General features: G+C 39.4%; 1 protein-coding gene across 1 annotated transcript in view; it reads right to left on the reverse strand.

Moving 5' to 3' along the window:
• Nucleotides 1–13937, reverse strand: part of ASXL3 (additional sex combs like 3, transcriptional regulator) — a 198720-nt gene extending 184783 nt beyond the window's left edge. Inside the window, exons 1-2 of the mRNA XM_018039352.1 lie at nt 13734–13937; nt 13423–13653 (exon numbers count right to left, since the gene is read on the reverse strand). Of these exons, the coding sequence (XP_017894841.1) occupies nt 13423–13653; nt 13734–13937 (435 nt within the window). The remainder of the gene's footprint in view (nt 1–13422; nt 13654–13733) is intronic.

The following is a 17278-nucleotide window of genomic DNA, read 5'->3' on the forward strand; positions in this document are numbered from 1 at the left end:
ACCATCCATTGTAATATCTAGCCTCTAAATCAGGAAAGTAAGTTCCAGAGGAAACGCTCCAAAGAAATCTTTAGAATTTTTGCAGCGGCTGTCTTGGCTTTAACATCTTGAAAATGTGAAACAAATAATCATAAAACTAATACTGGGAAGAAGGAATAAAAAAGTATCTTACTTTAATATGCTTAATGTCTAGAACTCTGAGCATGGCCAGACGTGGGTTTTAATCACTGCTCTACTACTGAATGGCCTTCCCCTGTGGCTCAGTTGGTAAAGAATCAGCCTGCAATGCGGGAGACCTGGGTTTGATCCCTGGGTTGGGAAGATCCGCTGGAGAAGGGAAAGGCTACCCACTCCAGTATTCTGGCCTGGAGAATTCCATGGACTGTATTGTCCATGGGGCCACAAAGAGTCAGACACGACTGAGCAACTTTCACTTTCTTCTACTGATGAGCTTAGCAAGCTAATTCGCCCTCTCTGAAAGCACAGGGAGTGGCATGTATAATTTGTTTTTTCGGGCATACTTTCTATCTCCCTTTTATTGGTGCTTCTGCATAATTTTCTTCTGCTCCAAGTCATTGCTGCATGGTAATCCATCATGCTATCTGATCCTGGCCGCGGCTGTTGGTGAGAGATGAGTAAAACAGTCAAGCAGGACAAAATAAAGACTACCCTGAGAGGGCATTTAAAATAACAGCAATGATAATAGAGAGAGGAGCAGGGAAAGTGGTTCTTTTTATGCTTGGAGGATGCAGGTCGGGGGTGCCAATGAGCATCTTATCTTGACCAAGACTTCTACCAGATCCTGGCTGCAGTATTAAGCCAAGGAGAAACAAAGATAAAAGATGGAGAGAAAGCAAATATTTTGATGACAGTCTCTATATCTCTATACCCACTTACAATTGACTGAATTCCACCCTTGGATTTCTCAGTAAAGTGGGACTTTTTGCTTAAACTAGTTTTTGCTAAATTTATTTCACTTGCAACTGAGAGAAACTAAACTGGCACTCTAAATCTCAATTTCTTCATTTAAAAAAGATGGACTATGCTATAGGTTTGCACTTAGTCTCCTAGGTTTGCACTTAGGATTAAACAATATAATGTATATAATAAATTAGTGTACTATCAGGCATATAAGTACCCAATAAGCATTATTTTTAAAATACTCTTATTAGCCATTTTTAGTTATTACTTTAGCAATAATTATTTTAATTATGTTACTTTAGTAATAGTAATATTTTATGATATCTGATATATAAAGTCTGTTTCATCATTATATCGGATTTCTACACTCTCAAAAGGAAACTGTGACATCAAGTTGTAAATATTTTGCATGCATGCTCAGTCACTAAGTCATGTCCAACTCTTCAGCTCTTCGCAACCCATGAACAGTAGCCCACCAGGCTTCGCTGTCCATGGAATTACTCATGCAAAAATACTGAAGTGGGTTGCTGTTTCCTTCTCCAGGGAATCTTGCTGACTCAGGGAATGAACCCATATGTCCTGCATTGGCAGATGAATTTTTTACCACTTTACTATATGAACACCAGGGAACTCCTTATAAATGTTTTACTTACATGTATAAAGGAGATTATTTACTTTGTAAACATTTCCAATCTGTGTTGTAATAAATATACTATATAATTCTTCTCTTGCTTTGTAAGTCACAGAAAGCCTTTATAAAGTAAGATATATCATTGTATCTTACTAAAATCAAACATAAAAGATTACTTTTATGTTACTGAATTTCTCCTAAACTTTGCAACTTAAAATTTACAGAAAAGTATCTCTTGGGCTTCAAGGGTTGTGTTTTTTTTTTAATGTTAATTTCCCAAAGGTCAAGTTCCATATTTTATTGTATTCACAGGGTACGTAACATATTAATGGCAGGAACTGAATATTTTTTTCATTGCCATTAACTTCAACAAATTATTCCAAAATAATAAAAGAGGCTAGTGAATTGATAGTGCACACAGATTTTTCAAAACCTATCAGTTGTCCAACTGAGTCTCAGAAAATCAGATCCCTTCTCTAGGCTGTACAATGACAATTCAGCAATGACATGGAAATAAATCAAGAAGAGATAAGTTTTATAGTTCTACAGATCTTCTGAAAGCTTAAAAAAAATTAGCTATAAAAGCTCCTCTGAAAAATCTCCTTTGACTCATTCACTTTATTCAACTATAATCAGCACCCTCTTAACCTGATATAGTACATCAGGTACTAAGGAAACAATTATAAATAAGAGAGTAAGCAAGTAACTATAATAACAGTCCCAACTATGAAGTGCTTTGGGGACATACAAAAACTTCTTAAAGGAAGTTGAACTCTGAAGGGAGTGTTAAGAATTTACCAGATGAAAACGAAGAGAAGGGGAGGGACGGAAGATTTACAAAGAGAAGGAACATGTACAAAGTTGAGACAAAATATGGGGCAGTATGATAAGTTCAAAGATCTAACAGTACTTTTATATTAAGGTGTTTAAAATGCCAATGGTGAGAGAATCAAGCAACGAAATTGGAGATGTATGCAAAGGACAAACCTGAAGGATCCTGAAACAAGGGGCATGATGCTCTTAGAATCACAGGAAGCTACTGAAAGGCATTTGAAAAAGAGATGTTTTCTGCATGCCCCATTAGCAGCTCCAGATTCAATTTTTACTCTTCTCTACTCAGCTTCATGCCAGTAGGCTGACAACCATGAATTTCCTCAATGGAAGTCCTGTGTCTTCTGACTTATACATGGATTCAGCCTTAGGAGGCACCAACTGGAGATCAGAAGATGGAAGGAGAGTGAAATCAGAATGACAATGAGCATGCTTCTCCCCCTTGCAGGGGTGATGGTGCTGGCTATGTTTTACTTCTGATCCTTCTATAATCAGAGCCCACATCTCTGCAGTAACCGCTCTCTGGTCTCCTTGGCCCTTCAAGTCTAAGAATAGTAATATCCTTCTGCTGGTAATATCCCTGATTTGTCTATCTCTTGTTCTTTTCTTTTATTGTGCCCTAACTTTCTTTAATCACTCATTATAAGATAATGCCATCTGTTTCCTATAGCAACTTAGTCAGGCTCAGGGGGATAACATGAACCAGTTCTACCTTTAAAGAAGCAGCTGTGGATGTAATAAGGAGAATAAGTCTGAGTGGAAGCAAGTCTGGAGTCAGTAAAACCACTTACAAGGTTGTTGTATCAACTTAATGAGAAGATGGGAACTACCAGGCAAAACATTAACTGGCACCTTCTAATGTCAGACACTGTACTTAAGTACCTTATGCACGTTATCTTATTTAAATATTCCAACCACTCTGTAATGCCATTATTCCATATAATAGACAATTGAACTAAAATTGAGAGATGTTAAATAATTTGCCCAAGGTCAAACACATAGTAAGTGGCAGAAATGAGCCTCAAACATAAATCTGCCTGACTTTTAGGCCTGTCATTAATCTATATTCTTTCCCAAACCCATACACTGCCTGAGTCAAGATAAATTACAGTGGAAATGGATACGTGTAGCATGTAAAGACAAGGATTTGAAAATTTGAAGAAAAGGAAATAAAACTGGCATAACTCAGTGATTACTGAATAAAAAGAAAAAAAATACAAAAGGGCATTAATGCTGACAAGAAGGTTTCTGGTTTGAGGAACTACAGAGAGGGTGATGGCTTTCACTGAGAGAAGAAAATTGGGGAGCAGAATTGCTGAGAGCAGGTGATGGAAAGAGGTGGGGCATTCAGTTTTAATCTTCAGTTGGCTTTATTGCCACTATGAATATATAAACATAGATGCTTCCACTACAGTGGTGAAGAGGCCACATACACCTTCTCATCAGTCTTCAGCAGCTAAGGTATAGACTTGGGAACTAGAGTCTGACAATTAGATGCATCTGCCTGTGAATTTGAATCTTGAGTCTTGGATGCAAAGACAGAGGAGACTATAATACATTCATATGAAACAGCAGAGTCCAATGTCAGCACTAAGTCACAGAGGTGACCATTATTGTGCTAGTGGTGTCCACAGCCACAGTCCAAGTAGACTGATCTTGCAGCATGACTGTGTGTATTTCTGCTGCTCATCCTCTATTCATCTCTGCTGATTTTTCCAACCTTCTTTTTTTTTTTTTTTTAAGAAGAAGGTGATGACTTCCTGATGACTATATAAACTACTTTATGGTCTCCAAAAAAATCTCAATTTTCTACACTTAAGTTAGCAAGAAGTGGTTTCTGTTGCTTGCCATCCACAATTCTGACCAGCCAAGCCAGCACAGTCACTGCTGTATCCTGTTCCATATTAGGGAAGTCCTTTCCACATTGTATTTAAATCACTGCTAACCCATAAACTAAACCATTAGATGCTGTGGGAATACTTAGAAGACTTCAAAGAATTCATGGCCTGCTGGGGACACAAGACAATATAAGTTCTATACCAAAACATGATTAAAATTTTAAAGTACAAAAAGGCAACAACTAAGTTTACTCTTTAAGAAAAGTATGGAAAGGAAATGGCAACTATTTCCACTATTCTTACCTGGCAAATGCCATGAACAGAGGAGCCTGGCTGGCAATAGTCCATGGGATCACAGAGTCAGACACAACTGAGCAACTAAATGCACACACTAAAAAGTAAACTCTAGATACCAAGCATAATAACAGAAAGACAAACATTTAAGACAAAGCATTAAAACGTAACTTCAGGATAAAGAGAACATGTTAACACTCTCAGATACAAAAAGCATATTACTTCTTTAAAAAGTAACAATGAAACCCATCACAGACAAGACATTACAACCACTGATGCAAAAACATAAGGAAGAAACATCTCCAACATACTAAGGATAAAGCAACTGTCAACTAAGACTTTTATAACTAGTTAAATTATCACTTAAAGGTGAGAGCAACATAGAATATCTTAATTTTTTCCTACTTAATTTTTTCCAAGTTTTTCCATTTATTTTCTAATGGAAGATGAGCTGAACTTTGTGAGAATAAAAATCTTTTTGAATTATAATCCACACATTTGATGGATAATACTTCCTAAAAACCAAGGTTGATCACTTTGTACACCTGATCTTTTTTTTTTTTGTATACCCAATCTTGACTACATTAAGATTAAAATTATGAAAACAGGGGGGACTGGGGGAAAGGGTATGGATGATTAGGAAGGATTGGACTTTTTCTTAAGTCCAATAGGAAGGAAGGACTTTTTCTTAATTCTTATAACTTCATATGAGTCTGGAACTAACTTAAAACACAAAAGCTTAACAATCAAAATTTTAAGGTGTGGACAGTTTTTAAGGGGTAGACAAACAAAAACATGTCAGAAATGCAAAGCCTGTGAACCCAGAGACCCTCAATTAATTTTTTAAAAAAGCTGTTAAAGGAGGCAATTTAGAGTGAATGCAATATGAGAAATAAAGTTGAGCATGGAAGTTAATAAAATGTTATTAATTTATGTCATATTAAAAATAACTTCTGTGTTTTAAAAGAATTTTAAAAAAATGTAAGGCTGCAGAAATTACTACATGATGGGAAGGTTGGTGTGATGTATAACAGATAGAACATGTTAAATTCTTGATACTATTAGGGAGAACAATCATATATCACTTTTAAAAAAGGATTTCTAAGGTTAAAATGAGTTTCCCATGACCTGCCGAACTTCAACTTAAAGGTAATCACAAAACTATAAGTAGAGGAATGATTCAGTAAGATCAAATCTGTTTGAGAAAGATTAATACAGCTTCACTAAGTAAAATTTGGAAAACCCAAATTAGGTTCAGAATTAGTTGGAAGGTCAGCACTCTGTAAAACACAGAGAATGAAAACAGGAGGAGCTAAATGTGAGCTATAGTTAGGATTTCCACCCTTCACAGACATTATTTATGCTCATACATGTAAGTGCCCTCCAGACAGGAATGATATCCTTTCCTGTTGTGGACCCAATGCACTGCACATTTGTGGGAGGTCGCCAATGAATATTTAACTGAACTGGATGAATGTCATTTGGAATATCCATAGTGCAAGGAGATAAACAATAAAAATTGTTAGTATAAATCCAAATTTAAATAAAAAATCAAAGCTAGAGTCTTGTCCTGGGATACCTGCCACTGAAGTGGGTGAGACTGCTCAAAGAGAGGGAGAAAACTGAGAATGAAAAGGAGGGAGACATAATTCGGAGATATAGCAACATGACGAGGGAAACTGAGAGGAGACCCTACAGCAAGCAGCAAAGAGCAATCGCGATGCAAAGAAAACCAGTAAAATATCAAAGTTTAATTCAGAATGTTTAATTGAATTTCCAGAATTGACTCAGAAGAGATTAAGAGGACCAAAGTAGACTAAACAGGGACTTCGGGAATGACAATTCCTGATTGTGAGATTTTGAAGATATGACAACACATATCTTAAAGCAAGGAGATTTTCTTATGAACAATTTTTCAAATAATGAGTGTGTGTTGTGTGTGCATGGGAAGGAGGGGGAGGAAGGGGAGGGTGGTGATGGGGAATACAGAGTCCTGATGGTCCAGACATGGACTTAGTTCTGCAGCCATGTCAACGAGGTTTCTATACACGCACAAATTACATGTGTAGTCATTTATTCCGGACATTAAAAAAAAATTAAGAAAAACCAACAGCCTCACTATATATCATGTCTTCTTCATGACTAAGCTGGAAAACAAGCCCAAAGACCCAATTTCAATTTCTAATTTCTTGAATTCATTAAAACAGGTTTCACTACATGAAAGTTAACACAATCCTGAAAATACCATCTGTCCTCTGAGTAAGATGAAGAGGGTCCCTCCCATTCCCTTCGTTAAGTCATAAATCATACACTCAGAAATCAACTGTTGGATTAGCTAAAAAAAAAATTAGAACACTTGCCAAAAAAAATCAATTTCAAAATTATTTTAAAAATCATTAAGTTAATGGACTAATGTATGCTACAGATAAACTGATATAAACAACTGTATCATAAAGTCAATTATACATCTATATACTTGGACAAAAATCTTACAAGTCCTAAGCTTGTCCATTAAGTATAAATTCCACTGCCTTGGAGAATTCCTCAGATTCTAAAAGATCCACTGAAGCTAAGGTCTTAGATGTCATTTAAGTTGTATATTGCAGCTATTAAAGTCAGTGTTCTGACAAGCCCTTTGGCTCTAACCCCAGGGCATGAATTTGCCCTAAAACTACATAAGAATGTGTCAGAGGGCTACATGTCAATCAACCAGGAGAAGTGCCTATTTCCAGTTTGGTGTTGTCAGTTGCTGACATTAAAACCAGCAACAGTTAATTGTTACCCGTTTCAAGTGGGACTAGGGAGGGAAGAGGAGAGATAGGTGTCTAAGTTCAGGCAGATAAAGCTGTTAATTGCTACCCTTTTATGTAGATTTGTTTAATAATGAAAACAATGTGGCTAATCATATAATGTTTCTATTTGTTCCCCAAGGGCTCTTCAGGGAAAGTTTCAGCCAGGGCTAGATTTCCACAGCTACCAACTGTGCAGGGACAAAGGCAGAACAATCAAGGCTCTCAGTGCTGGCAAATAGCGGAAAGTCCTTCTATACAGATGCCCCTCCTTCCAGTCCCACCAGGAAGGAGCCAGGATCTGCTCCAGAGTACCTCAGGGGTGGGGGAGAGTGTATTTTAAATTATGAATTAACAACAGCAGCAGCAGCCATGCAAAGTTTTGATGCTTAAAAAAATGGGGGGAGAAGGAAATGAAAGACAGGCAATCTGAAAGATGGTCAGTAAGTCTGATGGAGGCTTACGTCCTCCCTATGCCTCCATGCAACAAATCAGTTAAATTTAATCAGTTAAAATGCTTGTATTATTTTTAAAATATCAGACAGCACATAATTTTTCAAAGGACTTAGGCCAGCCCTGCTCCTTACAAACAAAGTGAAGATACTGGCTACATCATTAAACCACACACCAGGAGAATGAGTTACTGAGCAAACCCCAGCTACCCACGGATCTCAAGAGAGTATATTCAGCAAATGAGTGCTCTGTATATGTTTTCTACAAATGCAATGTATAATACTTACTAATGTTTACTTTTCCTCATTTGGAAGGCTATGACACAGAACAAAGTTGTGTTTTCTTAAATAAAATATTTCTAACATCAATTTTGGTTTCAGATTCTCCAAGTAACAGAGTCCCCTCTCTATAAGGAATAGTCATTTGGGAGTATGTATGTACACGTGTTTCTACTACCCCACTACCCCATCAGCCCCATGCTACAACTTACAATGTCCAGCTATCTTAAAATGACTTTTCAAACCCCTCCCCAATTGAGTCACAATCTAATTTTCAACTTTATTGCAGTGCAAGTTCCCCTCAAGTCTTCTGAGATTTCTAGACTGGCCTGTTCATTGTCCCCTGAATACTTCCTCTCACCTAACACCACACCTTTGTCCATACAGTTCTCTTTTCCTAGAAAGTTTCTCTCATCACCTGTTTAATCTTACTCATATTTCAAGGACAAATCAAGCTTCTTCAGTCAACTTCTCCCTTCTGTAGATCTATAAACTAGCACCTCTTGATCATCCATGTGATAATGCCCAAGGATGGTGTCTGTCTGCTCAGCCACCCTCCAGGTTCGCTCATCTCCCCCACTAAACTCTACACTTCTTCAGAATACAAGTTTGGATTGCCCCTGGCATTTGACCCATATGCTATGTAGGAGCCCTCAGAATATTTAGGGACTAAACTTCACATTTCCAATGCATTTCAGTGACATATTAAATGATTACATTATTAAAAATTAAATTGAATTATTTTATCAGTTTGTTGTTCTGTGGTGAAATTCCTTTACAGGTATAACTCTACAAGTCTAAAAGCTACCATATGCTCATCTGTGACCAAAGAATTTGTCAAAGAGAGAAAAACTTAAGAAAGAATTCTTAAAATTCTCTTTCATGTCAGCAGGAAATAAAAAATTAACAACCTATACACTGCCCCAAGTTCACATCCCTCATTATTTTTTTTCCAACTTGAAACTCTTTTTTTCCTAGAGAGGCACAGAGCTTGCTAACTCTTTTCCATCTTTGAAATTGCAAAATGAAAATTTAGGTTCCATATCTGAAAGAAAGATGATGATACAGACATAAAGAAATGATGCTATGTGTGAATCACAGAAAACAGCTGAAGCAAGCCAACTGAAATGTAAGCTATTGAAAATAAAATTCCATTTGCCAAACACATCAGCCAGTCTCTTAAACCAGTAATCACTCTCACAGTTATGCTCATGTACACCTTTGGGGCTTACCCCAAATCACAAGTCAAATGTTCGCTCTTACAAAGGCCTGGTCCTAACCTAAAATCTAAGCACCACCAACACAGTGAAAAAATGCCAAAAGCAAGACCAATGCTCTCTGCTCTACCCTACGTTTATCACCCCTGAAAAATTACATTTATTTCTAAAATACAAAGACAAAAGGCAAGGCAACCAGTAAATCAACAATTATGAATTGTTTTCTAGTTTAACAGCTACCATTACCATTCAGCTTTATTTGATAAAAACCTAACAGTTTATTTAGAATATAATGCATTATGCAAAAGAATCTTCACTGCGCAAAAGATTCACACAGATTTCCTTTAATTAATAAGCCCCTACTTAATTTTTAATACAGTATGATTTACAAAAGTTCAATTTACTTAAAACCTTCAGTAACTCTGCTAGGGCATAAAGGAATATGTGCCTGCTTTTTTCTCAACAATGAGGCAAATTTGCCATTAAAATTTTTTCCAAAGGTCACCTTGAACCCCACCCACCCCCCCAAAAAAAACCACTGATATTCATTATCTGTGTGAATGTATCTAAACCACAAGCAAATAAATCAGCCATGTTACCAAGCACAAAGCTATTGAAGATTGTTAAGATTTATTTTCAGGTGCCAGTGAGACTAAACAAAGATTGTAAGGAACAAAACAAATAGAAGGAAACTCAGGGAACAAATTAATACATTGAACCATTATCTTAACAGCAGCATTCCCTATAGAACAAACTGATGAAACTATCAAAAAGCACTTCTCAAAGCAACAACAATTTTGCATGTCAAAAAAAAGAGAGAATTAACCTAGACTAAATATATAAATAACAGTATGTTCTGTGTTAAGCCAGTAACAAAGAAACCCCTTAGTGCAGTAAAACAAAGTCCTGTCAAATCCCCATTTTTTACAAAGAAGCATGAAGATCCTTTCACAATGGTTTAAACTGTATTTATAGTAACAGAGTGAAGACTTGAGATAAAAGTCAAAAGGATTAAAGTCAAAGCCCCAGCTCGACATGAGTTATGGTTTTGATTTTTATTCTTATTGTGGGCTACAAATATTAAGACAGAAGACACTTCCATGTGATTGTGGGATCCTCTGAGACTCTACAACCTTAGACGAGCAGATAAAACAGATGAAAATGCATCTGGTTTGGGAGCAGACTCCATATTAAATGGTCCTGCGCTAAGTAACCACCACAACTGCAGAAGGCCGAGGGGGAGGGGGGAGAGGCTGAGGGCTGAAATTTCTGCAATTGATGCAGGGCAGAAAGAAAAAAAAAGGGGGGGGGGGCAAAGATGTCATATTACTATTTTAAAATGGCAGCCTGTTAATAATCACCACATTCCTGAAAATACAGGGGAATTATGCCACCAGTCCTCCTTTCCTAAGATAAACAAGCCCACCACATCCAAACAGGACATACTTCTACGAGAAAATTGGTGGAGCTTGATAGCTACATCTCCATCTAAAACAAAATCCCTGGAGCTGCCACTCAGTTTACAGATTTGGATGCCGGATACTTTTCTTACAAAGAAAGAAAATCAAAATTCTGTTGTTGAAGGGAAGTTCTAAGTTACTCTGGAAAGAACTGCTCTCCCTTATACATTTTTCTTAAAAATGAATACCAAGCTACACTTCAATATAAGCTTTTGGTCTCAGTTCAAAAAATCTATTTTGCATTTCCTCTGCCCTGATACCTTTCCATTCAAGATAATCACATGCAAACACACATACATACACACCAGTAGAATATATATATGTACATATATATATAGATATACACATATGTATATAGATATATAAAAGTATACATGGCATATTTTTGAAGATTATTCTTAATGTTAATTTGGATACTTTCTCTTCAGTTCATATATTGCAAGAACCACATACTGAGCTGCATATTTTCTATCGATCTTTAGTCTTTAGTTTTAAAATCAGACATCTGGTTTAACATTTGATGGAGAAAAGGCTAAAAATTCTTTACCACCACCACAGCAAAATCAGCAGTGGCAGTGTGAAAATATAAAATAGGACTTCTATCACAGAAATGCACACAAAAAAAGGCATTTTTTTCCATTGAGTATAATACTATCACTTTTAAGAGTAAAAATGTTTTTCATGCAAGTTTGGAAGAGAGTGTGTCTATATGCATTCACATAACCATAAAGAAAACATGAAAAATTGTCACTATTACCCAAGTGGAATCATTTCTCCTTTTTTACCAAATAAGTTAAGAATGATCATAAGTCACCATTATAAGTGGCAAATTTCTGAAAAAGATATTTACAGTAACAATTATTTGCTCCTTTATTCAGTATTTTATTTCAACTGTCAACATTTTGAATACATACACATTTGTACAACTACCAGGGGAAAAATAACTTGAACCAAATTGAAAAATTACCATAACTACTAGTTCAATATGTCTGGTTAAAACAGAGACATCTGGTCTATCATTAATTCTTTTGTGTTGATGACTCCTAGTGTGTCTTTTCCCATCAATGAACTTTGCAAGAGGAAAATGAAACTTTTAACAAAAAACATGTAACTCTGAAACCTATTTCGAGATTTATCACTATAAGACAATTAAATCAAATAAAGTGTAGTACTTTCAAGAATAGCAACATATACTGATTGACTACAAATGGTTAGCTTTAAATTCCATCAGAATACTGTTATTTATTAAGAATTCTCTGCAGGCAGATATAGCTAATTCATGAACCATCATTTTAAAATATTTATAAATCAACTCATTGTTCACATGTTTAAAATACATACACCGAAGCTCTATAATAATACTTGACTGCCACTCCAAGGAACTGGAATAATGCATTTTCAGAAGCGGTGCACAACCCCCCGCCCCCCCCCACACACACAATTCTGAATTAATGGCTGAGCAAACAATAAATAACCTACTCTGCTCGAGCAAAAATCCAGTGATAACATCAATCTGGCATTTACTTAACACTGCTTACTTTTCACATATTCCTTACAAATAAGTTCACTCTCCCAGATGCAGTTCATTAGAGAATGACTATTACCTGCCCATTCATCCACGGAGACTGAGTGGTTTAGCGATTAACAGGACCGCAGATAAAGAGAGAAATCACAGCATACACTATTACAAATTAAAAATGAATAAAGGGGCCCGGCCACTTCAGCTACCAATAACTAGACTGCAATTAAGAAGGACTTCTGTCACTTCTGCGCAGGGCAATAGGGCCAATTATCTAAAACCCTTTGCCAGAATCCAGAAACATACCAGCAAGGCCCTTCAACCAAACTCAGATAATTACTTTTGACAAATGTTCTCCTTGAACATGATGTAGTTACTCAAAAGCTTAAAGAAAGAAAAAAAGAAAGAAAAGACCACAGTTATAGTAAAACAATCTTTAAAAGTCAACCCAGTAACATATCCTGGGGTTTTCAGCTCCCCCCACCCCCACCCCCGCTGCATGCAGCCTGCTTTCTTTTGGTCAATTTATAACAGATAGTAAGTTGGTGAATAAATATTTAATTTATGCAACCGAAAGCCTGAAAGGCTAAGCTTCAAATGTTATGCCTTACATTCCCGTGAGACACACTGTACAGAAATATCCTTAAAAAAAAAAAAAAAACCGTTTACAGCTGTCCGTTAAAAGAAGATGAAGAAAAAAAAAAGAGAAAAACCCACACGTACACATACATCAAACCAAAGACGCCGACGCCCCTCTGCCAACCAGCATTTCTATAGAGACATTCTTTCGCTGATTAAAACGTAAGCTCCGAAAGGTTAAAGAAAAGGAAAAGCAGCGAAGTAACACCGCCCAGGAAGCCAGCAGCGAAACACACCTAGCTATACACTCTTCATAATCCCCCGCTACAAATGACACTGACTCAACTTCACGAAACACACACACACACCCGGACAAACATACTCACAAATGGCACACACGTGCACGGAATGTACACACAAACATCGGGCTGAGCACAATACCTACAAACACCAACGAACTTGAGCCACACAAAACCTGCACGTATCAGTGTGCATACATAATGCACACGACACGGCACACAGAGCCGCCACGACGGAGCCCACATGCAACACGCCCCACAAGTCCGGGTAGGACACACACCGGGCATGCACGTGTGAAATGCATGAACTCACAAACGTCGAAACCCACACAGACCGTGCACGGAGAGTTATCGATGGAATTCCGGGGGGTGGAGGGGCCGGGAGGGAGTGGTAATTGCCACACAAAGGTCTCCGGAGCGGCAGAGCGAAGCGGAGCGCGGCCGAGCGCTCGGAAATTCCCCGGCGGAGGAGGCACGGCCGAACCCCGAGAGCGAAGTACCGGGAGAAGTGTCCCGGGCGGTCCCGGGCGCGGCGGGCGCCGGGCTCCCCGAGATAATCGCTGTGCCCCTCCGCGCGCGCACGCACACACACACACACACACACAGACACACACACACACACACTGGGGCCCCCGGGCGAGCCCACTCCCGCAGAATAACAAAGAGCGGGAGCCCGGCGAGCTGGCGGCGGCTTGGGCTGGAAGCGGCCGTCTCCGCCGGCGCGGGCCGGCGCGGGGCGGCGGGCGGGGGGCGGTACGTACCAGGCGGGCAGCCTCGGCCCAGGTGCGGTCCTTCTTCTTCCTCTTGTCTTTCATGTTTGCATCTCATTGATGGTTCTGCTGATGACGTGGGGGATTCCACGGGGTGCTCGGGGTTCGGGCGCCGAGACAATGACCCAGTGACCCGGTGACCCGCACTCGCTCCGCGGGGGGAGGCGCGCGGGCGGCGGGTGGGAGGGATGGAGCGAGGGGGTGGGGTGGGCTGGGTGGGGGCGCGCGGGCGGCGGCGGCGCGCGACGGGCGGGCCGGGGGCGGGGGCGGCGGCGGCGGCGGGGCCGGGGCCGGGGCCGAGGCCGGGGGTGGGGGCGGCGCCGGCCGGGCTCGCTCGTGCGGGGCTTGCACTGCGCCGCCGCCGCGGTGACAGCTCCGGGGATGCTCCGCTCGGCCCCGCTCACAACAATACACTCTGACGTCACGGGGAATGGCGACGCGGCCGCACACTCGCCGCGCTCACACTCGCCGCGCTCACACTCGCCCTCTCTCGCGCGCGCACACCCGCGCACACTCGCCGCGCGCCCCCCACTCCAGCCACGCCCTGAAACCCTCGCGAGACCCCTCTCCCTCCCACCTAGACCCCGAGCCCCTCCGGGCGCTGCCCGCTGCGCTCAGGCCGAGCCTCTCCGGCCCCCTTTGGGCCAGCCACCGCGGACACGCGGGCCTTCGGAACTTGCGTACGAGTCCGCTCCGCAACTCGACGCCTCTGTCCTGTGCGCTCACACTCTCTCGCACACTCATTCTCTCTCTCTCTGCACTGCTCCCCTCTGCTGGACTTCTTTAACCCTTTTCTGCTGGGCTGGGTAGATTCTTAGAGTCAGAAAGGGTGAAAAAAGAAAAGCCTCTTCTGATATAGAACTAATTCTGAACGTGTGACTTGACACAGCGTTGAGCCCCCTTCATCATCTAAAACAATGCGAGACCAAAGCGCGGTGGCCGTGGATCAGTGCCGTGTGGTGTCTTAGCATTAGTTATTTTTAATAGTGTCCAGTCATCACTCTATAGCGTAAAACATAAGAATCTAAACAGTTGCACAGCTAACGCTTGTGTATTTAAAAATTGTTTGTAATGGCCAGGTTTGGGGTGCGTGAAGAGTTGGACTGTTAACTTTGCTAGCGAACTACAAACAAACAAACAGCAACAACAACAAAAAAAACATGTGTTAAGCCTTGAAAGTTTATTGTAACCTTTCCAACTTCTCAGATCCCTGGTGAAGTGTTTAGGTCAATAAAGTTATTGTTACTCCAAGAAAGAAATGGCTCTATGACCCTCACATTAATTATGTGTGTATTTATCTTGGGTATCTAAAAAAGCAAAACGAGCACTCATTCTGGATGATTTATGTACGGTTATTTCCTGACTGTAATAATAAAGTGTGTAAATAGTAGTCTTGTTTTTTCATATACATTATCTCATTTCATCCTCAAAACAACGCAGTTAAACATATATTTTTCCGTCTACTGCACAAAAGAGGAAATGAAGCTTAAAAACATTACATTGCATTCAAGGTCTCTAGCTAAATCAGTTCTGAATCAAACTCAAGTCTTTTGACCCTAATCCCATATTGTTTCTATTACTCTAAACTGCAATGCTTAAAAATAAATACTCCTAACTTGAAATGAACGTCTAATGAAAAGATGTATGTCTGAGAATGAACCAATTATAGTAAGGTGATTCCTTTGAGAACAGTGTCAAATGACTGAAGTAATAAAAATATTTGAAATTAAGCAGAGGCAGTACTTAATCGTAAAGAACTGATTATGCTAATTCTTTAAGAATATTTACCTTATTAATTAATTAGAATAAAAATCTATTCATTGTCTTTAAATATCAAAAGATTATCTCCATTTTTTTCCTCTTTCTTTTTAAAAATGGATTTAGAGAACACATTGAAGTTATCCCTGGGCTGAAAGTAGTGGTAGTTTGGTCTCTAAGTTGTGTCAGATTCTTGTGACCCCATGGCCTGCAGCCGGCCAGATTTATCTGTCCCTGGGATTTCCAGACAAGAATACTGGAGTGGGTTGCCATTTCTTTCTCCAGGGGATCTTCCTGACCCAGGGATCAAACCCAAGTCTCCTGCTTTGCAGGCAGATTCTTTACCATCTGAGCTAACACGGAAGCCCTTTGCATAACTCTATTCCTGTGTATTATATTTTAACTTTACATTTCATATACATTAAAGTTGTATTACATTCACATCTGTATGCTCATTCCAATGTTTTCTCTTCCATTCAGAAATACTTATTTAAAGCAATCAGACCATAGCATATATATATATATATAAACATATAATTTGTTTTTTTGTGTGTGAAATAGTGCTTAAGAACTTTTGGAAAACATACATACTCAGTTCCTTTGCAGCAAATTATTATTCTTTAATAACCAATTCTGATTATTAAAGAAATATATCAATGCACTTTGTTGTTGTTGTTTAGTTGGTAAATCATGTCCAACTCTTTGTGACCCCCTGGACTGTAGCCCAACAGGCTCTGTCTATGGGATTCCCCATGCAAGAATACTGGAGTGGAAACCACACTGGGTTGTGATTTTCTTCTCCAGGGGATCTTCCAGACCCAGAGACTGAACCTGCATCTCCTGCATTGGCGGGCAGATTCTTTATCACTGAGCCACCTGGGAAGTCCATCATCCACTTTAAGCAGATGTAAACGATTATATTTTTAAAACTAAAACAAAAGTTGTTTATACATCCATTCTTTGACAGTGAGCAAAGTATTATGAACTGACACTTAAGATTCTACCTATCCCAGGTGGCTCAGTAGTAAAGAATCTGCCTGCCACTTAGGAGACAGGGGTTCCCTTGGTCAGGAAGATCCCCTGGAGAAGAAAAGGGCAACCCACTCCAGTATTCTTGCCTGGAAAATCCCATGGACAGAAGAGCCTGGTGAGCTACAGGCCATGGGGTCACAATGAGTCAAACACTTAGAAACCAAACAACGAGTCCATAGTAACTAAGTCTGATTAAAGATTTTATCAATATTCTCTATCCAAACAGCGTATGTTTCATATAGCACCAGAATAGAGGTGGGCCGCTTTCCAGAGATGCTGATGCTGTTACTGTTGTTGCTTTCTTTTCTTCTGTGTATACTTATCTACATTCAACCATACTTTTCCTTATGAGTAACTCAATCTCTCAATAAATGTGGTGTGAAGGGGGAATATATGGATCAATTATAGGTTTTTTATAGCTTGCTAAATTCCATGAGTATCTTTTTTTAACAGATGAATGTTATGTGATGAATGTCACAAGAAATGTACAAGTGAAATTTTATGAAAATTAGTAAGAGAACTCTCTACTGGGGAGATTAAAGAAGGCTTTAAGAAAGATGTTCTTTGAAATGGGATCTGAAGGATGGGTAGGATTTGAACGTTCAAATT

Source organism: Capra hircus, chromosome 24 (assembly GCF_001704415.2).
Source record: "Capra hircus breed San Clemente chromosome 24, ASM170441v1, whole genome shotgun sequence".
Lineage (NCBI taxonomy): Eukaryota > Metazoa > Chordata > Mammalia > Artiodactyla > Bovidae > Capra > Capra hircus.